The sequence below is a fragment of the Leptonychotes weddellii genome, chromosome 10, assembly GCF_054177405.1.
Source record: "Leptonychotes weddellii isolate Sample4059 chromosome 10, ASM5417740v2, whole genome shotgun sequence".
In the NCBI taxonomy this organism is placed as follows: Eukaryota; Metazoa; Chordata; class Mammalia; order Carnivora; family Phocidae; genus Leptonychotes; species Leptonychotes weddellii.
The window spans coordinates 100,831,976-100,859,713 of NC_138378.1; the positions used below are offsets into that span (position 1 = coordinate 100,831,976).

The following is a 27,738-nucleotide window of genomic DNA, read 5'->3' on the forward strand; positions in this document are numbered from 1 at the left end:
GAGGGCAGGCACATGGGGCCAGGCAGGTGTGGGAGGGCTGTTGAGCGCTGACCGTGTGCAGAGCCCCAGGCTAGCGCCAGCAGAGGCTAATAATCGGATCAGCCATGTCCAGGCTGAGTGTGGTATGGGGCTGACCCTGTGCACAGACCACTCTTGCGCTAACGAGAGTTCCAGAGACTGCCAGCAAAGCCCAGTGTGCTTCCCTCCCACGGACCCCACTGGGGGTTGACCTTCTGTCCGTAGGATCTCCTCCTTCCAGCCCTTGCCTCCCAGGGAATCGGTGTCTGTGAGGTTAAAACTAACAGCTAAGCCCCTTAATCCTGTGATTCCAGACTCCCTGTATCCTGACTTCCTCCCAGAGTAATGTCTGGGGCCAGCTGGCCTGGGCTGACGGAGCCCTGGGGCCCTTCTTGGGCCCTGCCGGCCCCAGCTCCAACCAGCTGTGGCTGCTGGTGACCTATCTCCTATCGCCCAGGGATTCAGTCAGTGGCTGGCATTTGGGGATCACAGTTTGCTGTGAGGGCTGTCCTGCGCACTGTAGGTTATTGGGCCGCCTCTCTGGCCTCCACCCACTAAATGCTAGTAGCGCCCCCCATGTTGTGACATTGCCGAGGTCTCCGGAGGGGCAAGTTGCCGTGAGAGCCAGCCCTGCTTGTTACCTGAGTTCTCAAGACTGAAACATCAAAGTGCATTATCAGCCCCAGCAACAGGACGAGGCCTTCCTCCCTCTGGGGGTGGGGGCGGGGAGACATCTTTTCTGGCACCCAGTACAGAACCTGGTGTGTGATAGAATTTCAAGAAACATTTATTGAAAAAAGGAGAGGGAGAGCAAATCTGCAAAGACACTTGACTACTTTCTCCCATCTGCCTTTCATACAAAGAGGGAAAGAGGACCGAGAAGCAGCCCCCTTCCTCCGCTCCCTCCATCCTAGGGGGCCTTAGATGAGGAGGCAGGAGAACAGAGTCTGTGAAAGGGGTTCTCATTACTAGGAAGAGAATAGTGAAGAAACAGCATGGGGGAGTGGCCTGAGCTTATTAAATTTGCTTCCAATTTTCTTACCACCGTAATTGGATTCTGATTTATAGGACGCGTGTGGACAAGCGTCTGAGACAGAACTATTAGCTGAGCATTAAGAGCACGTGCTGCTGGGAGGCCGGTGTTGGGGGGCATCGCTCAGGAATCCAAAGATGCCGTGAGGCTGGAAGCAGCAGGTGGGGGGAGGGGGACAAGGCTGTGGAAGTTTTCACCCGACAGGCAGCTGGGCCGATGGAAAATCCAAGTGCATTGGCAGTTATAGAAGCCTTCCCAAGCATGTCGTGGCCCGGCACCAAGCGAAAGCAGCCCCACAGAGGCCGGGGGCTTCATTTCCCCATGTGGAATAGAATTGTTATCTCGGTCCTCCGTGCCAGGGAGCCCAGGGTATTTTGTAGGGGTGGCTGGTTGACCTGGAGAGTGGGATGACCAAGGCGAGGAGGCAGGCTAGGAACTCCCCATTCCCAGGCTTTATGGGGGGTGGGAGGGCAGTGAGTGATGTCCACACCCAGGCTAATTTAGAAAGGGAGTACCTGTGGTTTCAAATGGATCCCCTGCACATTCACCCTTTGGGGTTGACAACGGAGACTTCCCATGCGCACCCACCCCTGACCTAACATGTGACATTTCCAGTCTTGAGATGGAAAGAATGCTGTCATCGGCCTTTCGACAAATCTTGGCCATGGCTCAGTTTCCTCATCCCTGATCCAGGGCCCATGGGAGGCGTGGGGACCAGGTGCCAAGCAGTGGCCTTCCGCATATCCCTCTGCACGTCCTTCCTCGGCTTTGTTCTCTCATCGCTTCGGACTAGATGGCCTCGAAGCTCTATCAGTGCGGAGTCGCTGCAGCCTCCACGTCTGGGCACTCTTCGTGGTCGGTCTTCCTTCCAGATGTATCCACATCCACGCACTCGGCTCTCCCACCTGCCTCCGTGGGAATCTCATGCTTGTGCTGGCGTCGGGCCCACCTAGTGCCACGTTGTCCCCTGAGACCCACAATCCTGTTAACATAGACGAGAGCCTTAACTCCCGGGGCCCCGCCGAGGTCCTCTGGGGTGGCGAGGACGAAGATGTGGCTGTCGGTATCAGGGTTAAGTGTGCAATAAATAACTATGTCAGTGTACGGAAGGGACAGCATCTAGCTGGGGTGAGTCTGAGCAGATTTCCCAGTGGAGTTCTCCTGTTTATCAAGCACTGACTGGTCCAACAAATAGTCCTCGTTTTCCGGCTGTCCCGCCCCCACTGCTGTCACCACCTTTGGGTGACAGCGCTGGGTTTGCCATCATCCAAGGGGCACAGAAAACATCTGGCAGACGAGGAGCCATTCAACAGAGGCACACCGCTGGAGAAGGGAGGGCAATATTTTGATAAAGCAAATGTCTATTTCTGCGGTTGCCTAGCAATACTTAGGGGGTGGCTTTGATCTCAGGGAAGCAGGTGTGAGGGTGGACTGCGCCCAGGAGCTGCGGGCAGGAGGGCGTTGCAGCTGGGAAGCCTCATTAGGTCACCTCCTCCTGGCCAGCTGGGTCTGATTGTCCCCCTCAGCCAACTCTCCCAGCCTCTGTCCAGGCGGTGCTAAATGGTTCCAACAGTGGGATACCCATCGCTTGCCTGGAGGGAAAATTCCACACTTCGATACGTCTCACCAGGAAGACATTTTTCCTTTGCTCCTTTTCATCCTGGGAAGTGAAGGGGCAGCAGCCCAGTCTGGGATCGCCTGTCTCCCTCCTTGTATTTACTTGGTTGGAATGGCTGCCAAAGATCATCATCATTTCTCTCCTTGTACTCGTCACTTAGCAGTAATAGGATAAAAATCTTTACGGTTGGAATGGCTAAGCATAAAAAATGTTCCCTCAGAGGCGAGGCTGTTCCACTAGCTTAGCACAGAGTTGGTGATGCCACATCAAGGCGGAGGGGAGGTGAGAGGAAACCCATCACAGACACTTAACTTTTGCAAACACGCTCTCCCCATCTGCTACGTTCTGGTCCCTCCTGTGCACCATTTTTCAATACAGGAGTTTGTGAGCCTGTTGATAGGAGCTCTTAGTGCGCTTTACTCCAGAGCATCCCGGAGTCCCAGGGAGCCTTGGAAGGGGGCAGCAGAATGAGTTTCTGCACATCCTAGAAGTGGCCCTGCGGAAGAACGGTGCCCTCTGCCCCAGGGAGCTATCTGAGTACCCAGTGTAGGGCGCAGGAGTGGGTTCTCACCTGGGGCAGGAGGGGAAGAGAAACCACAGAGACTAAGATGGAAGGTGCCTCTGGGCCAGGATTCCTTCCCCTCCTGGGCCCCTGGGTCCTTGCATGCTACCCCGTTCCCTCCACCCCTGCCCGCTCTGTGAGTTTCAGGCAGATTTCCCAAAGAGGCGGCATCTCAGCCTTTGAAAGGGGACCAGTCAAGCAAATTGCTAATGAGAATTCATCTGAACGAAGCTCCTTCACTAATGTTTTCTCACACCTTGTTTGAGCTCATTCTGACCAACTTTGACATCGTGCATCACATTCATTCGTTCATTTTCCTGTTCTTTCACTCACTCATCCACTCAAGATATTTATTGAGCACTAACCACATGCCAAGCTCTATGCTAGAAATTGGTCCCCACTCCCGGGGAGCTCATGGTCTGTGGAGAAAATGCACATGGGACTGATTCTTGATGTTCAACTGTGGTTTGCTCTGAGGCCCTATTGTTGATTCTGGAGCTAATGCATGGACTTCCTGTTCTCGATTCCCAAGTACTCATCTCCCGCCCTGTCCTGGTTTTGGTGTCACTATTTCTGTCTTGTTCATGGAGCAAACCATACGAATTAGGAGCTTTCCTGTAAAAAATTAAAAAAGTCAAAACAGCATTAAGCTGGCCTACCCAGGAGAAGGCATTTATGCTTGGATGGGAGGCAGAGGCTTTTTGAAGGAAACGACATTTGAGTTGGAATTGGGGGCGACAGGTAGGATTTTAGCTGGTGGCAGGCATCCCAGTTTGAGGGAACAGCTTAAGCAAAGACAAGGAGGTGGGAGAGCCACATTGTTTTGTAAGAGTCAGTCCAATTTCCTTGGAGTGTGGGTGATGGAGGGGAAAATAATTCTGGATGGGAAACTTGGGGTCATGTTGTAGCCAAGTCTTGAATTCAGGATAAGGGGCTTAGAGTCAGGTCAGCCAACGCTGGAATGCTTGGACCTTTATCCTGTCATAGTCTCATCATCTCAGCGATCCCAAGAGATGTCCTAAGCAATGCATCCCTGGCCAGTCCTGGGTCAGCGGAGCTCCTGCCGAGGCGGGCGGGGTGGGGGGGGAGTGGGGAGTACCAAGGTAGGTCCGAGCAGAACTGTGCCAGGCAGCAGTGATGTACTCCCCATCCCCAAAACCATCCCAAGGGAGTAGAGTGTGATGTGGGATCTTGGCTTTAAGGCACTGGCATCCTCAGGGTAGGGGTGCTGGGTCTTACATTGGGGAGTTTGCTCTGGGGTGAGGTCGGAGAGATGAGAAGCAAGAACTGGTCCAGAGGGAAAAGGAGCTGGTGGGGATCAGGAAAAGGAGTCTGCCCCATCTGACTCTTGGGTTTGGGACTGAGCACCAGTACTAGCTATGAAGACTTGGGCAGAAGAGCAAGACTAGCAGATTGAGCACATACCCAGGTAAAGAGATCCAGGCTCAGAGGGGTTAAGGGACATGTCCGAGATCACACAGCTAGTCAGTGCTTGGCCGAAACTCAAAATCAAGTTTTCAGATTCTAGGTCTATATGTATGTAAATATGTTTAGAGAGAGTCCCAAACATGAAGCCTGTATTATGTCTAAGTCCACTGAGCGTGTGTGTGTGTGTGTGTGTTTTATTGGTACTTGTAGGGCAAGGAGAAGAGATGATGCATGAGGATTCTGTTTCCCAATTAAGACAGTTTGATACTTCTATTTGAGCTTTGCTTGGAGGTGTGGATATAACATATTTCAGTTAGCTAACTGAGTCCATAGTTTCTTGTGTTCTGTCGCCAAGACCAAGAAGAACCTGTGTGCCTTTGAAAGGCATTAAATGGCTTTAGCTCTGGAGGCACATTGCCCTCCCTCCTCCCGGGTTTGCCTTCTTTGTTACACGTTGCCCGAGGAAGGAGATGATGGAAAGAAATGTGGAAAGACACAGAGAAGCGTGTTCAATGGCCAGGATTGGGAAACTGATTTGGAATTAAATATTTCCCCTGCAAAATTTATCCTGCAAATTATTGAGTCTTAGGTTATTAGGTCTTAACCTTAAAAATTGAATAATAAAGGTTGTCGAGCAGCAAGTAAGCTTGTTCAGAAAGAGCAGAGAAATTGCAGTTCGGGATATACAAACTATGGGGGACCCCAAGCAAGTCTGGAGACCAAAGGGGAGAACATCCTTCTGTAGGAGAAAGGAGGAAGTTGGAGGGGTCGTTCTGAACAAACGTTCATTGGAGGAGAATGTGAGTTTGAGGTGGTGGTGGCTTCTCATTGGCTGTAGGTGAGGGCAGCTTGCTGTTGCCCAGCTGAGAGGAAATCTTCCTTCTTCCTGCCGGACTGTGTATTTTGAATGAGATTTCCTTTATTCATTTTCACTTCGGCATAGATCAGTAAACAAGCAGTCCAAACACTTGCTCTCGTGGAGCTTAGATTCCGCAAGGAGGCAAATCTGCCAGCTGGGTGACTGGGGACTCCTTACTGCCCTCCACAGGCCACCCGTTCCTTCTCACCAGAGGGCCACTACCCCTGAGAAGAATGTTCCCTTAGCCTTGAAAACAAGCCCTGACCCATGTACTTGGGGCCAGTAACACTAAGGGGAAGGTGGCATCATTGCTCTCTCCTCTAAGTTATCCTTTTTCCCCCCATTGTTGTGGGGGTATACACTTCTAAGAAAGCAGAAGGCTGAAAAGGAGACCCTGGACTTGCACTCTGAATTCTGGAATGTTCTCTTTAATGCTAGACAGCTGTTGTGCTCAGGGGAAGAGAAAGCATTGCTGAGTTTGACTGTGGCTCTCGCCTCTAGTGCTGGGCTGTATTGAATCCTTCCACTTCGGTGGCTTTTGAAATATCCCTGCAAGACCACAATATTTCTCAAGATCCAGAACCTCTCTTCATCTCAAGTAAACTTTGAATCAGGGTCCCACATACATATAGAAAGGTTGACACTTCATTCATGTACCGCTTGAAGAAATTTCCAGAGAGAACACACCCACATTCCCACATCAAGCACCTCCGTCAAGGGAAAGACAACTCTCAGTTTGCCAGAACCACCCGATGTCCCTGCCCTTACTCCCCACCGTAGGTAACACTGTCCCGACTTCAAATGCCATAGACTAGCATTGCTTGTTTTTGAACTCTATATAAATGGACTTACACAGTGTGTGCTCTTGTATGTCTGGCTTCCCTCAAAATTATGTGTGTGAAATCCAGCCACGGTTTTCCGAGACGTGGTGTGTTTATTCTCACTGCTGTATCGTATTCTTTCGTATGAATCTATTGCAAGTTCTATATCTGTTCTACTGTTAATGCTCATTTGGGGTTTTTCCAGTGTGGGGCTCTTATGAACGGTGCTCCTTTGACTAATCTTGTACTTGTCTTTCGGTGGACACGCATTCCCACTGGCCGTGTACGTGTCTGAGAATAACCAGTGGCTCCACATCTTTGTGGTCAGTCTCTGGCTGTTGTCTGTTTCACCTGAGCCTTTGAGAAGCTGAGTCGTGGTATCTTCCTGTGGTTGAGGTTTGCCTTTCCCCACTGATCAGTCAGGTAGAGCACCTTTCAGGAGTTCAAGGGCCACTCCCATCCCCAATCAAGTGTTTTACACCTGCTCTCTTCACCTTTCTAGGCCCTTTGCCCAAGAACCAAGCACAACGCCTGACTCTTAGTCTGTCCTCAATAACCTGCTTCTCTTCGGAGTGTTTTTGACATTTTCCCCCACATCGTGGCGGTGTGCGGTAAAATGGAGGGAAGCTACTGGACGGAGCATGAGAAGCTGTGGGTCCTAAGATAGTGCCCAACCCTTCAGCTCTCCGGGTGTCTGTTTCCTCACAGGTAAGAAGACAGAAGTAGCTCAGAGATGCTTATTAAGGTCACTTCCAGCCCTGTCTGCTGGTTGAAAATACTTGTGCGGGTGAGAGTGTGCAGGAACTGACTTAGGGACTGAATCTGATTGGAGGCTATTTCCAGAAGCACGACTCCCTCCAGCTCTGCCGCACCTCCCCTCCCCCATGGCCCTGGATGAATCCTTCCCCTCACACACTTGTCTTCCTAAGGAGACTCGAGGGCCTGCAGGACCTGGAGAGCTGTCCTTCACTGCCGCCTCGTCCGTTTCTTTGGGCCCTCATGCCTTCCCCTAGGTGGAGGTCACCGGACCACGCCCCCCCCCACCCCCCGGCCCGGCTTCAGATGCCAACATAAGCTGCTTCCATACCATCTGTGCACTTGAACAGCAGAGCTCTTTGCTCCTGGAGTCGGCACATCACACTGATGGCAGCTTGACTGAAAACTGGTGACCTGCCCACGGTTTTCAGCGTAGAATAAGGAGTTGGAACATGTGAACTTTTCCCCTGTATAACGCAGAGCGCTGTCGTGTTGGGTTCCCGTTAACCCCGCAATGCTTTGAAGAACCATCGGCTGGTGTGACGTGCCCCTCCCCTGCGCCTCTCATGCCAGAAAGAAACGGGGCTGGCAGAACAGGCCCCAGGACCTCCTGAGAGGCTTGGGCACCTGGCGCAATTCCCAAGTAAAATCCGAACCTCAGCCATGCTCAGAATAAGAGTAACCACACCTTGTAGCTCTAGGAGACTTCATGGAACGTTCTCACATCCCCTTCTTAGCAGCACTTGGGGTGAAGGGGTCACCGCCATCCGGCTGGGGGGCAAACGGAGCCCCAGCACTGTAGATGGTTGGGTGAGTGGCAGGGCTAGGCCTCCTCACCCTGTGAGCTTGGAGATCGGGCATGTCTCTCACTTAGCACCTGCTCCTTGGGCGAGTCACTCAAACTCCGCGAGCCTCAGTGCCTCATCTTGAAATGGGAATAATAATGGTAGCCAGGGTTGCCATCAGGGAGAGGCGGGGTAATCCGTGCGGGAGGCTGAGCACAGTCTTGAGCCCCCAGTCAGTGCTGTCTGTTAGCTGTGGCGCTGAGCTCTCAGATGGGCCTGAGTCCCGGGATCACCCAGAGCATCCGGGCCCTGTGCTCTTTCCTCAGCTCCACAGCAGGTCCGGGAGGCAGGGCAGAGAGGGGGCCAGCCCTGAAGGAGCAAGGAGCTACGTGAGTGAGTTTGGAGAGGCCCTGGCTCTGCGCCCGGTCCCCCACCTCTGAGTTGGGGTGCGCTCCAAGAACAGGGTGGTGCGGGGGCCGGGAGGGTGCAGGCAGAGAAGATCTGCACGGCGCTTCCTGCCTCAGCCTTGGCTCCTGGCGCCAAAACACTTAACTTGCCTGAATGTCAAACTTAACTTTAAAAACCAGAGCGCAAAATAAGCAATGAGGCAATCACCATGCCGCGTCTGGTGAAATGTGTACTTTTAAAATAGTGGGGAGAGAAGCCAAGGCCAGCAGAGGGACTGATTTCAGAGCCGGGGGCCAGGAAGCAGAACTGCGTCTGACAGCAGATGAAAAGAGCAGAGGAGGTGACAGCTGTGGGCGGGCGGCTGTGGAAAGCCGGTGCTGGCCAGGGTGACAGACAGTGGGATGGAGTGACGCGAGCGGTGGGCCTGGGGGCGGCTGGAAAAGCAGCTGAAGAAGGCACGATGTGACAGAAGAAGGGGGCCCCGTGGAGTCACGTAGCAGCCGGGGTTCCGTCTGGGCTAGCAAGGGCAAGATCGGCTAACGCCCCTGTGGTTGTCCTTGGTGTCCCTGATGCAGTAGGAGGAACCCTGATATTTGAATGAAGCTCGGGTGTCCGGATGGCTCTCACCTTCTGCCCCCACCTGACTCTCACCCTGACCCTGACACCAGCCAGAGCAGGCATCGTTCCATCTGCTCTCTGGCTTCCCTACTCTGCCACGTCTCCCCTGATTTGTCCTATGAACACACCATTTTTTTTTTTAAGATTTCATTAATAGAGAGAGAGCGGGGTGGGGTGGGCAGAAGGAGAGGAGAATCTCCAGCAGATTCTGTGCTGAGCATGGAGCCCAATGCAGGGCTCCATCTCACGACCCTGAGCTCATGACCTGAGCCGAAATCAAGAGTCAGGCGTTCAACCGACTGGGCCACCCAGACGCCCCTGGACACATCATTTATTCCTTTCCCCAGGCCTCACCGAGCCTTCCTGTTCCACCTCTCAAGACAGCAGATGCCCACTTTGCGCTCACCTGTGCCCTCTCAGGACAGGTCCCACTATTGACCTTGGACCCATGCCCAAACCTTTGGAGTCCAACTTGTCCCACCCTCATTCCATTGAGTCTGCCTCCTAGATAGCCCTTGTACCCTGGCCTCACTTGCCATCCTCAGCGGCTGTCCCCTCTTGCCGGGGTGACTGTAGCAGCCCCCACCGCCCTCCAACACGGCTCTGGCCCCTTACCAGTCCATCCTCCGCTCTTCCTCCGTGGAGAGCTTTCCAAATGCAGACTTTGCTTCCCATCTAAAATCTTTCAAATGTCGATGGCTCACTTCTTCGAGAAGACAGGTCCACCCCAGCTTGTCGGGGCTTCGGCTGCCTGACTGTGCTCAAGGCTTCCTGCGTCTTCATCTTTGCTGCTCAGGGAACTGCTTCATCTTTCAGGAACCTAGGGCGGGGTGAGAGGCGTTCTCCAGGAAGTCATCTCACCCCTCAGGCTAAGTTCAGTGGCTCCTCCTCACTCCTGTGCTCCGTCGTGAGCCCTCATTACCCCGAGGGGTACACATCGGTCTCCTCCCTGAGACCTGGAGCCACCTGGGGCAGGTGTGCCAGCATCGTGTCTGACACTCAGCCTCTCGCTGGTCCCTGCTGAGGGACTGTGGACCCAAAGGGCACCTCGCTGGCTTCACTGTCAAACTGTCTACTGAAAACATGAGGGTTTGGGAGTGCAGGTGTGGGAAAGAATCCTCGAAACAGAGGGAGAAAATCAGATCATGGGACATTTAAAACCACCTTCACTCAACAAAGGATTCTCTGTGTTAGCCCATAAATCCGGGACCATAATCAGCCAGTGTTTATTGATCAAACTAGTCCCCTGACACGTGGTAGGCACCTTGTGTATGTTCTCCAAGCTCAGCCTCCCAGCAGCCTTGCTGTGATTCTGGTTTAGAGATGAGGACATGGACTCCAGTCGGTTGACTAACTTGCCCTTAAGAACATAAAGAAGTAGAAAAGTGGGCCCTGCCCATGAGAAGACAGCACAGCTTTGCAGACAGGGGATTAAGTCCCATGAGAAGCTTGGTGGCAGACGCTGATGTGGGTGTCGCAAGGGCTATAATTTAGGCAGCCCTGGACAGGAAGATGGGGGGTGGGGGATGGGGAGGTGTGTGGAGGTCATGCCGGAGGGCAGTGAATGGACCTGGTTGGCAGGGCTAGAAGGCTCAGGCAGGGGAACTGTGGGGCAGGGCTGGGGGTTAGTGTGAGGGGGAGGCCTTGGGATGCGGTCAGGGCTTGGCTTCAAGGAACCAAGTGAGGCTAGGGAGAGTGGTGTGTGAAGCATGTGTGGAGAACAGGGAGGAAGGAGATGGAGGGGCAGCTCTGCAGGCGGGAAGAATAGTCAGGGAGCTTTGCAAGGGTGCAGACCTAGCTTGGGCAGGTAGAAGTGAGAATAAAGGAGGGGTAGAGGCAGAATGTGGGGCAGGACTGACTCGGGATGGACAGATGAACTGGCTAGGAGGAGGGCACGGGAAGGTGTGAAAAGTCTTTGCTTTTTGCCTCCCCGTCTCAGACCTTCCAGAGGGGCATGCTGTTGTGAGTCCCTGGGAGAAGAAGTGGGGGACACTTGGCCCTCAAGCACACCGTTCCTGAACTCAGTGGGCTGGGCCTGGCCGCATCCCTGGATTCACTATGGCTACAGGTCTTAGCTCCTTCAATCTGAGGATTGAAGGCAAAAGGTAAAAGGAAAGACTAACTATTCTCTGATCCTTGAGCTGGAAAGTCTGAGAAATATCAGGAAATAGCTCAGGGAGCATCAAAGGGAGACACCATTCTTTAGCAGGTGAGGGACAGCCCAGACTTGTGATTCTCCATCTTTCCAGAACCTTCCAGCATATTGCCCTTCAAGACCAAAGGCAGGGGCGCCTGGGTGGCTCAGTTGGTTAAGCGACTGCCTTCGGCTCAGGTCATGATCCTGGAGTCCCAGGATCGAGTCCTGCATCGGGCTGCCTGCTCAGCAGGGAGCCTGCTTCTCCCTCTGACCCTCCCCCCTCTCATGCTCTCTCTCTCATTCTCTCTCTCAAATAAATAAATAAAATCTTTAAAAAAAAAAAAAAAGACCAAAGGCAGAGAGAAAGGCCAGTGTGAAACAAAGGCTGAGAGCCAGTGAGTTGGATGACCATCTGGGGCACCCTAGGGGAGCGTGTGAGAGCACAGAGTCGGGAGCCAGCCCATCTGGTTTTACCTCGAGGCTCTGCTGCTTCCTGACTTGCCCTCACAGTCCCCTCCACAACGAGAGGGGAGGAGTCCCAGCACCTACCTCAGAGAATCATTGTGCAGATCTAAAGCTCTTGGAAGAAGACCTGAGACAGAGCCAGGGGTCAGTAGGTGTTATTACTATTGTGTAATGTGATTCAAGCAGGGCTAAAATAAGACTTGAAGGAGCCCTTGTCCCAGACACTGAGGAATCTTTTTCAGAAACATTGCAAAAATAGGCCTTGGCCCACCTCCACACTTCCTGGTCCCAGCTACACTCTGCATTTGCCTTTTGAGAACATTCTCCCCTGTGTGTGTGCATGCACACGTACGCACACGTACGCACATGCACACACGCCGCCCATGGCTGCCATCTGGGTGGCGTTCGGTACCAGCGAACACAGATCCTGGCTGCGTCCCAAAAGAAGCCTCTTTGCTGCCTCTCGAGAGCAGTTCTCTTCCTAGAGAGAAGGTACTGCTGCCTACCTGTGGTGTCCCCCAAACTGCGGGGTCCCACTCATTTCAAAGGAGCTAGTCCACATAACGGAGCAAAATCAGTTGTCTGGGCAAATGGGGGCCCTGTGCAGAGGGGAGCAGTGGCAGTTTCCAGGGGGCCTAAGCTCAGCCCGAGGTGTCTGCATTCCCCAGTCGGGTGTGCGTTCTGAGCCAGCTTGCATGGGCAGCAAAAGTATGTGAGGAGATAAATTGGGATCAGAGATCAGAAAAACTGTCCCGATGTGTGAGGATCAGCAGCACCAAGAACAGGCCTGGGGCTGCTGGTTCCGGAGCAAAGAACGGAGATGTCCCGCCTTCCATGTTTGGTGTCCATGGCTCAGGGGGAGGTCAAACACAGGCGCATCGTAATTTTACAATTTAAAGGGGTTTTAATGGTTCTGAAATTGCAGCCTTTTTTGGGTTTAAACACCCTTTTATGAAAGGATGATATTAGATGATGAGAGTTTTAAAATGTGTTCTCTGCTGCAAAATAAAATGTTGCAAACCTAATAATGGTCTTTATAATTTTTTAAGTTTTATTTTACTCATACAAAAGAACCCAACATCTAGAAACCATTGTCTGGCACCAATGCTGAAATTTGAAATTGGATTGTATACAAGCTAAGGCTGAGGAATATCTAGGACAACGATGTCCAATGGAAATAGATGTAATCCATGTAGGTAACGTGACATCTTCTAGTAGTCACAATGAAAAACCAAAAGAAACAGGTGAAATTAATTTTAATAATATATTTTATTTAATTCAGTATACCTAAATATGACCATTTTGACATATGGTGAGTGTGATGAGCTATTTGACATTCTTTTTCATACAAAGTCTTTAAAATCTTGTGCATATTTTACACTCCAATGCCCAGTGGCTACCGCATTGGACAGCGTTGGGTCTGGACGAAGAGGGTGTCTGAGCCATGTCTGGCAACCCCGTCCAGGTAGGATTCAATCTCTCCCCTCTCACTTGAGAGAACAAGTGTTCATCATCCTTGAAGAGTGTCCGATGGACACCTCGATGAACAGTGTTTTCACCTCGATGAACAGTGTTCTCACCTCGATGAACAGTGTTCATCATCCCTGGGACTTTGGTAAACAAGGAGAACATCTCGGCCCTTTAAATACAGATGGGTATTTCCAATTCCAACATGGGAGAGCTCTCCACAGCCACCAAATGACTGTCCCGGGTGTCTCCCAGGACAATCTTCACCCACGGCTCCCTGTTTTTGCCACTGTGGCTCCATATTCCAGCTTCAGTCTTAGTGACTTGTTTGGTCTCTCTTTTCTGTATGATTGACCTTGGCACATTGCTCAGCTTATAGATCAGCAGTTCCCTTGAGCTGATGTCACTCATAACTTGGCAAGGGACACTGTCCCCTCTGACTTCACCCCTGTAGGAGCTCACCTGCTTCCTCCCTCACGCATGCATCCACTCATGCTTCAGACATGTGTTGTATGTCTTCTGTGCTAGGTTCTGAGGTCTCAACTACAAATGGGTCCTTGCCTTTGCTGCAGCCAATAGTAGAGAGGACAGAAAAGTAAGTTCATAATGTTTGGTAATCGATTACAGAGATGTCCTAGGAGAGCACCTTGGAAAAGCCTGGGGAGATCAAGAAATGCTTTCCAAGGGGGCGCCTGGGTGGCTCAGTTGGTTAAGCAACTGCCTTCGGCTCAGGTCATGATCCTGGAGTCACGGGATCGAGTCCCACATCGGGCTCCCTGCTCAGCACGGAGTCTGCTTCTCCCTCTGACCCTCCTCCCTCTCATGCTCTCTGTCTCTCATTCTCTCTCTCGCAAATAAATAAAATCTTAAAAAAAAAAATTTAAAAAGAAATGCTTTCCAAGGAAAGTAACTTCCAAGCCAAGATTAGAAGAAGAGAAAATTGCCTGACCTTGGAAGAGAGGAGAGTGCATTTCAGACACGTGGGAGGGAGGCCGTGCCTGCAGAAGTTCAGAGAGAAAAGAGTGGGTCAGGCAGAACGTGGCCAAAACTTGGAGCATGCGAGGGAGGACTCAGAAGTGGGGCTGGGTCACTAGGATAGGAAGCCGTGATTAGGGGTTTCAACTTCATTTTGTGAGCAGTTAGGCAGCGTTGAAACATGTTAAAAATTTGCAGTTTGGAAAGATCATTCTCACTGAAGTGTGCTGGGTAGATTGGAAGGGGATAAAGCCAGCTTGGAAGTTGCTGCAGTAATACAGAGAAGACATGATGGGAATGTGAAGAAACAGCCAGGTCGAGAGATAAGTAAGAAGGATTGACAGGACCAGGGCTTTAATTAGGTTAGGGAGCTGGGGAGAGGCAAGATTCAAGAATATCTTTTGGGTTTGGGCACACGGTAGTTGGTGAGCTGGGGGACACAGAAGGCACAGCAGGCTTGGTCAAGGTGCTGGAGGCACAGGGTGGGTGAAGAGGTCACCTCATGGGGCCATCCAAGGGCAGGTGCTCATCAGGATTAGGGGTAGGGTTGGGGTCATTAGCAAACAGATAGGGAATTGAAGCCTTGGGAAAAAGTTGAGTAATCCAAGGAGAAGGAAGACTGAAAAGAAGATGGTTTAAGAGAATTTGGCGGGGCGGGGCGGACACTAGAATTTCAGCTGAGGGAAAGAAAAGGAAAACCCAGAAGAGACAGCCTAAAGAGAGGATAGCCACACTAAGGTGATTTCACCAAAGCCAAGGGCAAAGAACCAAGTATTTAATGAAATATGTGACCCTCCATGTCATGTGCTACAGAGATAACAAGTAAAATAGACTGAAAAGTTTGTTAGTTTAGCGACATTGAGGCGTAGCAAGGATGTTGGTGGTAGGATTTGGTGGGAAGAGGGCGTGAAAGGGCACTGGAAGGCAGAGGTGGACAGGAACGCTCTGTGGACTGGAGCTGGGGCCTCTCTGTATCATCTGACAGGGGTCCCAAGCTTGGTTCCTTGAAGGAAACGGCAAGTTCAGTGGTAAAACCCAGAAGATCCTAGCCAGACCACTAACTAGCAGGGTGGCCTTGGGCAGGTCGGTTCACTGTTCTGGGCCTCAGTTTCCTCATCAGTGAATAAAGAGAGAGTAGAAGTAATGTCTTCTAAACCTGTGTCCAACAGAATTCTCTTTGGTAAATGCCATGCTTTACTCACTATATATCCGATAAATATGTGAATTCTCACTATGTGTAAGGGATTGTGTGCTAAGGAAAAAAGAAAAAATGCAAGGATAGGGAGGGGGCAGGTTTTGAGGTCAAAGCTGGGTAAACAATAGGCTAGCAGGTCTCAGAACCTGTAACATGTTCATGTGTACTGGTGATCACCAGAAAGGTGATCTCATATTTTTCCAGCATTTCTCATTTGCCCAGCTGATTTGACTTGTGTCCACTGTCTTCACAGAGCATGCATAGGCTTCTCCTGGAGACACTGTCCACCAGCTGGTGGTATAGGGGGTGCCCAGCCAGAGGCTCTCCATGGTACTTTCTAGTATTGCAGCAGCTCAAGGGTTTGTCTGGAGTCAAAGAGAGAAGGGTTTTCCAGCTGCTGAGGGCTGCAAAATAAAAGTAGAAGCTGAGACTGAGTCTTTAGGGGAGTCCAGATATCATGGCCTCTTTTTTTTTTTTTAAGATTTTATTTATTTATTTATTTGAGAGAGAGAGAATGAGCGGGAGGGAGAGGGAGAGAGAATCTGAAGCAGACTCCATGCTGAGTGTGGAGCCTGATGCAGGGCTTGATCCCACGACCACGAGATCATGACCTGAGCCCAAAACCAAGAGCCACCCAGGTGTCCCGATATCATGGCCTCTTAGGATCATAGTGCCCTCTTTCCCCAGTTAGCTTCCCAGTTTGTCAGCAAAGACCCCTGTGGGGACTTCTTACATTGCCAGGAAGATGGGCTTGCAGAGCTGTTTTCTGGGAACACTATTCTGTTCTATGGGCTGCAATTAATCTGATGGCGAAAGTTCCCTTGAATGGTCAACACGTAGATTTTCTTAGAAATCTGATGCCACTGGGAGTTGGTGGCTGAGAAATCCAGGACGATACTCTGAGGAGGAAAAAATGAACTGCAGGTCCTGAGCTGGACTGACAGAGTCAACCAGGAATATGGTGGTGGTTGGTGCATGGGAAGGCATTTGTTGGCCAAGTAAGGTCACCCTGAGATCAAGTCCTCTGTTAAATGGCCTTGTGTTCATGGAAGGGTGTCCATGATACCATCTAGGTCAGCCTTTCTGCAGGAGAATTAAGGCTTAAAGCTCTGGGACATCCATAGTAATGAAATGAATTAACTTCTTTACCCACGTGGAAGGGTACTACTGTGTACCACCCATGGGAGAAGTGAGCAGAGAGTCAGACAATTTCCTATGTATCGTATGATTCATATTAAGAACCCCTGAGGGAGTTGAATCTATAAAGATTGGGACAACCCCAAAAGGTACTACTGGAGAACTTCTCTCTATGTGTAGGGCCCCCGGGCATCCATACTTAGCACCATCTAGGGGAATGGAGGCCACCAGTGGGTCCTGTAGGGGCTTTGGGAGCACTCTGTGGGGACAGCTACCAGCTGCTCAAGAGGATTTACCATCAACCCCAGGGGAGTGAGAAACATTGCTGACCTTGTTTCTTCAGGTAGCTAAGGGTGCCTGTATTCATTGTCTATTGATGCATAACAAATTGCCTGCAATTTAGTGTCTTAACAGGACATTTATCATCTCAGTTTCTGTGGGTCAGGCATTCGGGCATGGTTCAGGTGGGTCTCTGACTAGAGGCTCTCCCAGGCAGGAATCCAAGGGTCAATTCTCATGAGCTATTGACCCGAAGCCATGCTCACTCAGTTCCTTGCCATGGGGCTCCCCAGCATGGCAGCTTGCTTCACCAAATTGTGCAAGCCAAAAGGATGGATGTCCCAGTCTTTCCTAACCTCATCACAGAAGTGGCATCCCTGTCACTTAAGCTGTATTCTGTTCCTGAGAAGCCACTCACCTGGGTCTGCCCACACTCCAGGGGAGGGGATGACACAAGACCTTGGGGGTTGGAGGCCATCTGGTGCCCACCACAGTACCCAACCAGGCTTTGAGGCAGCTCACTCCCATGCCCTGGCCCACGAAGCCCTTTCCCAGCATGAAGGAATTTAATAACACGTTCAGCAATTAAAACGTGGCAGCATAATGGAGTAGCAGATCTCCCTGTTATTCTAAGTATCTTTTATGAGATGCAGGATTTCTGTAATCCTAAATGAGGACAGCTGTTGAGGCAAGACCTAGGAGCACTATACGTTTATGTGGATGAACAAATTAATCTGCATGTGAAATCCCAGTGAAATTGACATGAAATAAAAATTTCATGCCTTACAGTGTATCCATGTTGCCCATGAAATGAGATTAAAAGGAATTTCTGATTCTACAGTTGTCATACTTTTCATACTGCTTGCATTTTTCTCTTCAAAAGGCTTGAGTTTGGACCTAGAGGCCAGGCACAGGTTTGGCATTTTATACCTTTTGGCCATTTTCCTTCTCTGCTTGGCTGGGAGCAGGTGTCCTTACAGAGAACTGATCTGGGAATGTATTAGATGTTCTCAGCTCTAAATACAAAACCTGTGATTCTCAACGCTGGCGGCATGTTCACTGTCCCTGTCCCAAGGCTGCTGACATTCTGGAAAGGTCCCTGGGCCAAGAGCTTTGCCCCCCTCATCCTTCCGCACACACACCAGCTATGGGGTGGGCGTTGGTGTTCTTGGAGAATGAGGGGAGGAGATGCTGTTCTCCCCGAGGCCTCATCAGGGCTGGAGCCATGACACCGTGAGAGGAGACGAAAGTGTGGGAGGGACGGAGGATGTGCCCCCATGCCCCTGCACCTGGAAATCCACAGATTGTCGCTCCCTCGGGGACAGACAGTGTTCTCCTAGGAAACGGGTCCTACCTCCCACCCCCACTTTATGCCTGTGCTTCCCTTGGCCCTCGTGGCCACAGAGTTCAGGAAATGGAAGACACAGGGAAGACAACCCATTTGCTCTCTCTGCCTGAGTCTGTGCTCTGCCACGTGTGCGGGACTGTAGGCGCCAGAGGGACAGGCATTAGCTTTCTGTTTTGGAACAGGTGTTCTCGAATTCCCCTCCCAGGGCCTCACTGAAATCACACCTCTGCTGGCTCCATCTGGGCAGGAAGTGGGAGTCCCTGTCCGGGTCCCCCAGTGGCGGCTCAGGCTGTCCCTTCCCTCTGGGCAGGTCGCTGCAACGGCTGGGTTCCAGAGCTCAGGACAAACTGCTTCTTGGGTTGGTGACTTGAGCGGGGGCACATGGGTCCACAGGGCACAGACGGGGACCTCAGCAGCAGCTGGAGGCTTATGGGTAGCCTAGTGCTTGGAACAGTGCTGGCGTGGGGAGGTTGTGGCATGGTGACAAGGACGTCTGGCCGGCCTGGGTTCAAATCTCTGCACTGGCTGTGGCGAGTTACTTAACCTCCCTGTGCCTCAGTCTCCTCCTGAGTGAGTCCATCAAGCAGTGGCCCCTCATAAGGTTACGGGGAGCATTAAATACGCAAGGTGCTCCGCCCAGTGCCTGCCAGCAGGAGTCACTAAGTAGTAGGGTTTTTGTTTTTGTTTTTGAGAGAGAGAGAGAGGGAGAGCGTGTGCACGCACGGCGGTGGGGGGAGGGGGGTCAGAGGGACAGTCAGAATCCCAAGCAGGCTCCGCGCTGATCTCCCTACCCCGAGATCATGACCTGAGTCGAAACCAAGAGTTGGATGCTTAACTGACTGAGCCACCCAGGTGCCCCTGAAGTAGTAGTTTAAAAACATTATGAGGTGGATATTTTCATCACTGTAGACCAGGAGCCGAAGCTTCAAGAAGTGAAGTCACTGCCAAGCTCCCGAGGGGTGACACACCCGGGGTGTCCCACCCCAGGCCTGTGTGATCTCCATTGCATTCTGCTGCATGTTTGTGTGACCCTTCCCCTTTCTCTAACTGCCCTCAGTCTCCCCTCTGCAACACCAGAGCCCCCCTTCAGGAGTCTGTCTTCTCACACTTGTTGCCCTTGTCAGTTGTGGGGGAGACCAGGGGCTTTCCTTTCCATCAACGTTTTGGTGATAATAATTACGCTGTCCTCTGCCTCACGGTTCCTGGGTCTGCCTCTCCATCACTCCCTCCTGTCTTGACACTCCGGAATCAAACCCCAGATGTTTATAATTTATGACCACGTCTTTTCTTCCATAAGGCTGGCATGCTGTAGGAGGAAGACGTATATCCAGGAGTCAGAGGACCTGGGTGCCAGCCTTAGCAGGGACACTTGGGACCATGAGGAGCCTCTGTTGCCCACTGATAAAAGGAGGAGGAGGATGCTATCATAACAGCTGCTTAGAAGCAGTTGTCTGTCTCATGAGCTCATGCAACAAAATAAAAGGCATGTGCACGGGACACCTGGGTGGCTCGGTCAGTTAAGCGTCTGCCTTCAGCTCAGGGTGTGATCCCGGGATCCTGGGATTGAGCCCTGCACTGGGCTCTGAGCTCCACGGGCGAGTCTGCTTCTCCCTCTCCCTCTGCCCCTCCGCCCTGCCTTGTGCGCTCTCTTCTCTCTCTCAAATAAATAAATAAAATCTTTAAAAAAGCATGTGCACATTACATTTCTGTGGGAACTGACAACGACCCTCACTTAGAATATTTCTGACATACCCACCTTGGCACCTGTTGGGGTGCAGGGGTGGGGGGTTAGGGGAGCAGAGATTGATGATGGAGAGATGGAAAGAGATGGAAGAGGAAGAAGCTCCTGCCTGTGCCCTAGGGCTAGCTAGCATCTCAGAACCTCTGTGGAAGCATCCTTGGCCGGTAAGTGGCACTAAACGCTCAAGAAGTTGAGGGTTCAAGAAGCACTTTGAGACACACCTGCACTTGGGGAAATCAAGAACCTCAGTTGACTTTTTCAGAAAGCAAAAAGAGAAGCCCAGAACAGAAAAAAGCTGCACATGGGGAATGAGGTCAGTGGAGCATACGCTCTTCAGGAGGTGCTGGGGCGGTCAGGACAGTGGCCCTGGCGGGCGGGCTGGCGTCAGTCTCCCCACACCCACACCGTGTGGTCTGCCCGTCCTCCTGGCTCTACCCCCACCGCAATCTTTCCTGTTCACTCGCTCTTCTCGCCAGTAAAACCCCTGAATCTTTAATAAATTATAAACATGCTTTCCCATCCGTCTGCGGGCGCCAGATCTCAGCATTGGCGGCTTTTGACATTCCCTTGGTATCCCTAATAGATCTTGCCATTTGATTAATCTTTTAGAGCCTTCTCCCAGAGAGCCCGCCATCTGAGCCGACTCCTCACAGCATCCAGTTTGAAGGACTTTTCTCCGGCTCTCGGCCTGGTTGCTTGCAGTGCCACCTGCTCATCCCCAGGCAGGGCTGTTGGATGCTGGGGACAGGTGGCTGTTAGAAGTCACGGGACCTGGGTTCGGCTCACCTGAGTCACCCCACGGGTGTGTGACCCTGCGCGAGATTCTGAGCCCCGGGTCTGCTCTTCTGGGGAATGGAGGTTCTCAGAAGCTGTTGCGAAGGTCTGATGAGACAGTGGATGCACCGTGACCAGGGGCAGAAGGAAGAATCTGTGAAGTCCCAGGAGCCAGGCTGTCCAGGCCATCGAGGTGTGAACACTGCCCTGCTGCCCGCCCTCACTGGGCCTGTGCACGCTGGAGCTCTTGGGGGATCCCTGCCCCGCCTAGAGAAGAGCCCCCTGTCCTTTATCCCGCAGGAGGGTGGAGGGGAGTGAGGTCCAAGAGCACTACCGCCTAGGCTCCCGCCAATGCCTGTCACGCCACCAAGTTCTGCCCAGTTTAGAAGGTTGACTGGGTCATCTCCAAGGCCCCTTCTTTTTCAGAATCATGAGCTCATGGTCCTAGTCCATAAGCGCGGAGCACTGCATGGAGGCTGGTTCAGCCCCTATAGCCGTGCTAATAATAATTCTAGCTACCATTTACTTGGCCGCCGTTAAACACCTGGTGCTTTGCCTGTAGTCTGTGGTCTTCACAACAAGCCTGCAAGGGAGGTATCTGTCTGCATTTTATAGGTGACACATCAAGGCTCTGAGAAGGCAAATGATGTGCCCAAGGGCACACAGCGCAGTTTTCGGCAGATTCAGGATTCAAACTGACATCATAGCCTGGCTTCCTTTCTCCAACACTGATGCTGGGTGCTTTGCTCTCCCCCACCCCTGGCTCTCAGGGCCTCTCAGGGCCCCTCGACCTCTGTCCAGACAGGACAGAGCCACCCAATGGGAGGAGTACTCCGCACATTTGAACTTGCTGTTGAAGATAATGGTCCTGCCGGGTTTGTCAAGCAAGGACTATTACCTAACAACATAGTAATAATCTAGGGGGGAACATCTGCAAGTTAAAAATTACTGTCTGCACTTTCCAGACAGAGAAACGGAGGCTCAGAAAAGTCCATTTGATGTCCAGCCACATAGTCGAGCCCAAGCTGCAGAACGGTCTTTGTGACATTCTGTCAAATCAACCATTTTTATTCAGTGTCAGCTACAATCAGAGCTTCTGATGACTATGCCGTGGAATCTTAAGCCCCAGAGCCCAGCCCCTGTCCTGCAGATGAGCAGACAGCAGGCTGGAGAGGAGGTGGTTGGCCCATAGTCCCACAGCTGGTCCGTGGGGTACGACCCCCCCGGTGGATATTCTATGAACCGTCTCGTGCACGGCACTCAGCCTGCGAGTCCAGAACCATGCCGGGACTGGGACGCTGTACCCCATTTCTCTCCGTCCATTCCTACCTCATCCAGCACCTCCTCGTCCATGAAGACATCAGCAGCCCAGGTGGAGTCGTGCCTGCCTCTCTGCTCTGCGAGCCCCCTGTGTGCACGTGCTGCTGGGGCATTGTATATGCACATGCCCACCTCCCAGCTGCATGTGGCCGAGGCAGGAGAAATGGCCTCTGTCCCCAGAAGCTCTCTGAACGGCAGCTCCCACTACCAGCCTCCCGCACCAATTTGCCCTAAAGAACTTCCATCACCAAGGCTAAGGTTTGGGGTCCCTTTGCCATCCCCAGGGCAGTGCCCAGCACCTGACCCTTGGTGCAGCCCTGCCAGTCATCGTCTTGTGAGTCACTCGGATTGGTCTTTCTTTTTGTCCCCTCTCTCTGGCAGAGATAAGGAGGTCCCGCTAAGCTCTCAGCTTTATTACCTTCCTGGAAAAGACAGATGATCATCTCTCCGCTCCCTGACACCCATCTCCTTCCTTTTGGTGCTCACCGTGCTCACTGCTGCCTCCCCCTCTGCCTGGGTCTCCCCAAGCCCCTCCATGCCCTCACGGACCCTGCAGCAAGGCCACTGAGGGCCCCCCCCTCCGCAAGTCCATCTCAACCAGCCACCCACCCTCCTACCTCATTGCTCCCAATTTGAATTCAGCTCTGTATATAAAGATAGGCAAGTTCAAGACCTCTTCTCCCTGGGGGCCAAGTCAAGGCATTTTCCTTCCTGTTTTATAATAGTTAACAAATGCATAACAATTCACTGCCAAACCTTAGTAACTTAAAACCACAGGAATCATTGCTTATCTTCATAGTCCTTGTGGGTCAGGAGCTCCGAACATCCTGGCTGGGCAGCTCCGGCATCGAGCCACTGGGACTTCTGTCATCTGCAGGCTGGGCTGGAGCTGGGGGGCTCCCTTCCGGGGTGGCTCATTCACGTGGCTGGCAAGTTGGTGGCGGTGGGCAAGGGGCGTCAGTTCTTCCACACACAGGCATCTCAGAGCAGGGCTGCTTGAGTGTCCTTGGTCGCTGGCTTCCCTCCAGGTGGCCAAAGCAGGGCCTGCGGTGCTTCTACGATTTAGCTTTGGAGAAGTCACCCACTGTCACTTCCATCATATTCTGCTGGTCGTGGGAGCTAGCCCTGATTCAGTGAGGGACAGAACTACACAAGGCATGAGGACCAGTAGTGAGATTCCCTGGAAGCCTTCAGGGAGGCCGGCTGCCACACCTTCGAAAACCATCAACTCTTAAGTCATCAGTTGAGTTAAGAATGCATTTCCCAAATTTCTTTCTCCCTTTCCCCATGAACGGGCATCTAGTACACTGAACTCTTGTTCTAGGGACATGGAGATAGACAAGGGTCCTTCCCTAGAGGAACTCATAGTCAAGTGCGGGAGACAGTCCCATCTTCGAAAGTTCTAGAAGAGAGATATGTACAGAATTACGGGAGCACAAAGGACAGGTCGTTGCTTATCTGGGGGAGTACGAAACGCCTTCACAGCAGGAGGGGCATTTGCTCCGGGTCTTGAAGGATGAGTAGGGGCTCATTAGGTGGAGAAAGGAGGAAGGACCATTGCTCCATGCTGAAGTCCTAGTGTGAGCAGTGGCGGAGTATTCTGGCAACATACAATGCTGCCACTGTGGGAGGTCTCGAGGGCTGTGTTAGGGAGTTTGGACTTTCTGCATCAGGAGCCACTAAGGGCTTCAGGCCAGAGGAAGGCCTGGGCAGAGCTGTGTGGTGGACAGGACATGAGTGGCTGGGGCAGAGGGTGGAGGCAGGAAGACCGGTCAGGAGGCTGCCACAGGGATCCCCGAGAGGAATGAGGACCCTGGGACCCCGGCCCATGGGGACAAGAGAAGAGGAGTGGATTCTGGAGGGTTTTCTTAGTAGGTGGCGCTGACATGATGTGGTGAGGCATCATCTCTGAGGGGGGACCATGGGGAAGGCCTGAAGGTCATGACTTACCTTTCCACTGTCCCTTCACCTGGGGCCTTCCTTTCCTCATTCTTGGCTCCTGGTGGGTTGACCCAAGCTCAGCTCTGCTCAGGCCCTGAGCACAAGGGCCCCTCTTTCTCTGTGTAAATTCTCCTGTTCAGTGTTTGCTTTTGGAGGAACGTGTTCAAGTCTCAGGTAGGCCAAAGGGACGTCAGGCTCGTTGGGCTAGGATTGAGATGAAGCGTTTTCCGCCACAGACTTCTTTGAGAATCTAGTGAAAGCTATGAATCATCTTCCCAGAGAAAAACAAAACCAAACCACAATACCCCACACATTTGCATACAGTGCTTTGCACACAGTTTCAGTGGGCTCACGGTCCCCTGGAAGTCCATCCTTGGATCTCCGGACCCCACATGCAAAAACCCAAGCTGAGGATGAAATTGGAAAATGAAGAGAAGAAACGTTTGACTCCCCAAATGTCTGTTATTTACTTCCTTGGTTAATACCACTCCCTGTAACTGGGCAGCCCCTGAAAGACCTGGAAACAGGAGGAAGCACTTACCCGGGAATAGTCCCTGGTGGCACCAGCATCACTTGGCGTCTTTACTGTCATTATTATAGTAATTTTCGGGCTGCGGGCTACAATTTTCCCTTGCAGTGAGGTATTAAATTGAAATTACCCCAGATGTAATTGTCATACGAAATGATCCCGGACACGTGGAAATGAATGCTTTTTCAAGATGGGGTTTTATTGTCTATGCCAGGGTTTTAGGGCTCTGCCTGGTTAAACATGCCAAATTTCTGCCTGTATGGCAGGAATTCAGGGGTCAACATGGGTGGGGGGTAGGGAGGTGGGGGCTGGAGCTGCTGGCCCAGGACACGGTGAGGCCTCTGCTGACCCGGATGGACACAGACCCAGGAGCAGAGCCCAAGACTTGAGGGTGGCTTGGTGTGGCTGCTAGGAATCTCTGTGCATTAACTCGGGCACGTGAGACATCCCACATTTATGTTCTGTACACTAACGTAATTTGGATCCAAGCCCAGGTCCCCTGTGGGGGTGGGGAATTTAGCTTCATTCTGAGCACCCCCTGCCCTGGGGTCTTCACCTGTGCTGTGCAGCTGGGGTGGCCCTCCATACCCGTGATGGCCACAGTGCCCTTGGTTCCAGCTCTTTAGATCTCCTCTCCCCCTCCGCCCCCCCGCCCAAGGTCTTATGTGTCCTCCTGCCTTTCCTTCCCCAGATGCACCCTGCTGGTGTATTGCACCGACCTCCCCCCCACCAGCATCATCATCACCTTCCACAACGAGGCCCGCTCCACCCTGCTCAGAACCATCCGCAGGTAAGAAAGCCTTCCTCATGGGTCGGCCCTGCCGGGAAGAGGGGGTCTGCTGACGGAGGGGACTGGCCCTGCGGTAAAAATGTCAGGCATTTCTGACTCCATGCCCGCGTTGTCTGACACACTTCACGCATCCATTCAGTCACTCCTCGCCCTCCTGTGAGGGCAGCTCGTACCCTGTTTTATGGGGGGGGGGGAGACAGAGGCCCAAGGTGGTCAGTAGCTTGCCCGTCACCGGCAGCCACAGAGAACCTGGAGCTCTCGCCCTTAACCATCGTGCTAGACCGCCTCTGGAACGAGTTCTAACTCTCACAGCTGCCAAGGTGGCTGAGGCCCCACAAGGCTGAGTGCACACCCCACCCCAGCATCAGGCTGGGATTAGAACTTGGGTCTGCCAAGGGCTACCTCTCCCAGCACTGGCCTCTCCACAGCCTCCCACGGGGCCAGGAGCCGCAGTGCAAATCAGAGCGGCCCAAAGGCAGTGGCTGACCTTTGCTTTCCCGGCCGTCTCCCTTCTGTTCCAGCCCCGACCCCGCTCCTCCTCTCTACCCACCCTCAGCTCCGAGTCTGGGCCCCGCTCTTGCTCTAACAGGTGCATCCTTCCTTTGTCTGGCCCGTGGCCTGCATGAATCTGGGGCGTGCAGAAGTCCCAGCACCAGCTCCCAGCAGAACTCCCCTCAGAACACAGGCGGGGCCCTGGGGACTTGGCCCTGGTTGCTTTGGCTTCCCCTTCCCCATGCCATGTCCTTCGGCAACTCTGGAGCCCCCACGCCCATCCTCCCCCCAACACCATCTAGCCCCCCTTCCTCTTTCGGTCTTGGTAGCATTGACTTCTCAGACGGTGGCAATGACAACCATCAATCGTGAGGCCCCCTGGTGTGCAGACATGCCTCGGCTCATGCTCTCAGCTGGGGAGGTGGGGGGCCGCTGCTGTACCCACTCTACAGCTGAGGGAACTGAGGCTGGGAGATACTAAATCAAAGCCTCCTGTTGCTCAGCCAGCGGTGGTGAAGCTGGGTTCCAACGCTTGCGCTCTGCCCTCAGGTCTTCTCAGCAGCCTCCATAGGCCAGGCTAGTCTCCGGGTGGTGTTCAGCAGCCCCAGTGTTGGGGCCAGCCCTGTGACAAAGTGCCTGCATACCTCCATGCCCCTAGGACATGTGGCCTGCCTGAGCCTGTCCCTGTCTGGTAGGCAGCACAGCACATGGTCGTCTGATCCCACAGAGAGGGAGGGCCTAGGAGAAGACAGCCCAGCATGGCAAAATCTCTCATCATTTCCATCACGAAGCCACACCTTCCTATGCCTGGCGGTGGGCAGACAGGGAAGCTCCAGGTGATGGGAGGGGGTCAGCAATAGGCTCACCCTGATGGCGGGCACCAAGTCTTGCAGGGACATCCGATGAATGTCTGCTGTGCAGGGTCCCTGCATCCCATGGAAAAGCAGGGACGGACCTGCCCAAACGCGCATTGTTTCCACCGTCCGCAGGGGCAGCTCTGTCTGCGGCCCAGATGTCCCTGGCAGCCGGCTGGCTTGTTCCTTCTGCCAGCTGCTTGCCCTGCCTGTCGCATTCGCCCCACAGGTCACCGCTGTCGCATTTGGTTTCCCAAAGGTGCTTCAGTTCTTAACACGCAAACGTCCTGAATCAGTCAGGAGTCACTGTGAGTCTCACAGTAGACTAATACAGTCTTTCCGATTTGTAAACCCAAGCGGGTGTGTGTAGGGGCCAGGGGTACGGGGTGATCCGGTTTACCTGGGTCTTTTCTGGTGAGGGGAGAACGTTGTTCCTGCGCCGGGCAGGCTGAGCAGACTCACCGTGGAACAGAGGTGGCTACATTGAGAACGCCAGACCACAGCCCCGCTGCCGTCAGGGTCTGCTTGGGCACCAGGTAGGGTTTCTGGAACAAACTTAGGGCAGTCTCTGCCTTTCACCACTCATGGTGGCTCTTCCACAAGGTCGTGTCTGGGCATGTCTGCCAGATGTTTCCATGAGGACACTATAGGATCAGAGAGAGGCTCCTTGCCTTCCAGGCTGGCCTTTCTTTTTCCTTGTAGGAGTCCTCTGACACCATAAACCTCCACCCCCGCAACACACACACACACACACACACACACACACACACACACACCCCATTAGGGCCTTCTCCTAGGCTCCTTACTGCACGTCTCAACTCTAGCACTTAATGCATTTTTCCCAGATAAAAATGAGCTTGTTTAGGGCAAGGACTACATCTTACTCATCTCTAAGTTCCCTGTGACTCAGTTGCCTGATCAAGGAAATGGGAATCATGACCATAGCTACCACATGGAGTTGCTTTGGGTTCAGTAAGGTAAGGGACTGACCACTGTGGCCAGCAGAGAGTGGGTGCTTGAGCAACATTAGCTATGTCCATATCTACACAGCGGCTGAGCTCTCAAAAGAAAAGAGCTGGTGGGGTACCTGGGGTCAAGTCCTTCCCTAATCACTTCTTAGCTCTGTGACCTTGTGTAGGTCACTGACTGCATCCGTAAGGACAGAGATAAAAATATCTTTCATGTTGGAGAACCCTCCTACACTGTTGGTGGGAATGCAAGCTGGTGCAGCCACTCTGGAAAACTGTATGGAGGTTCCTCAAAAAGTTGAAAATAGAGCTACCATATGATCCAGCAATTGCACTACTGGGTATTTACCCCAAAGATACAAAAGTAGGGATCCGAAGGGGTACGTGCACCCCGATGTTTATAGCAGCAATGTCCACAAT

At 52.6% G+C, this 27,738-nt stretch overlaps 1 protein-coding gene across 2 annotated transcripts in view; it reads left to right on the forward strand.

The window, feature by feature from the left end:
- GALNT14 (polypeptide N-acetylgalactosaminyltransferase 14) overlaps positions 1 to 27,738 on the forward strand; it is a 197,918-nt gene that overhangs the window by 127,004 nt on the left and 43,176 nt on the right. For both annotated transcript variants that reach the window (XM_081796969.1, XM_081796968.1), the window contains exon 3: positions 24,906 to 25,004. In XM_081796969.1, the coding sequence (XP_081653095.1) occupies positions 24,906 to 25,004 (99 nt within the window). The remainder of the gene's footprint in view (positions 1 to 24,905; positions 25,005 to 27,738) is intronic.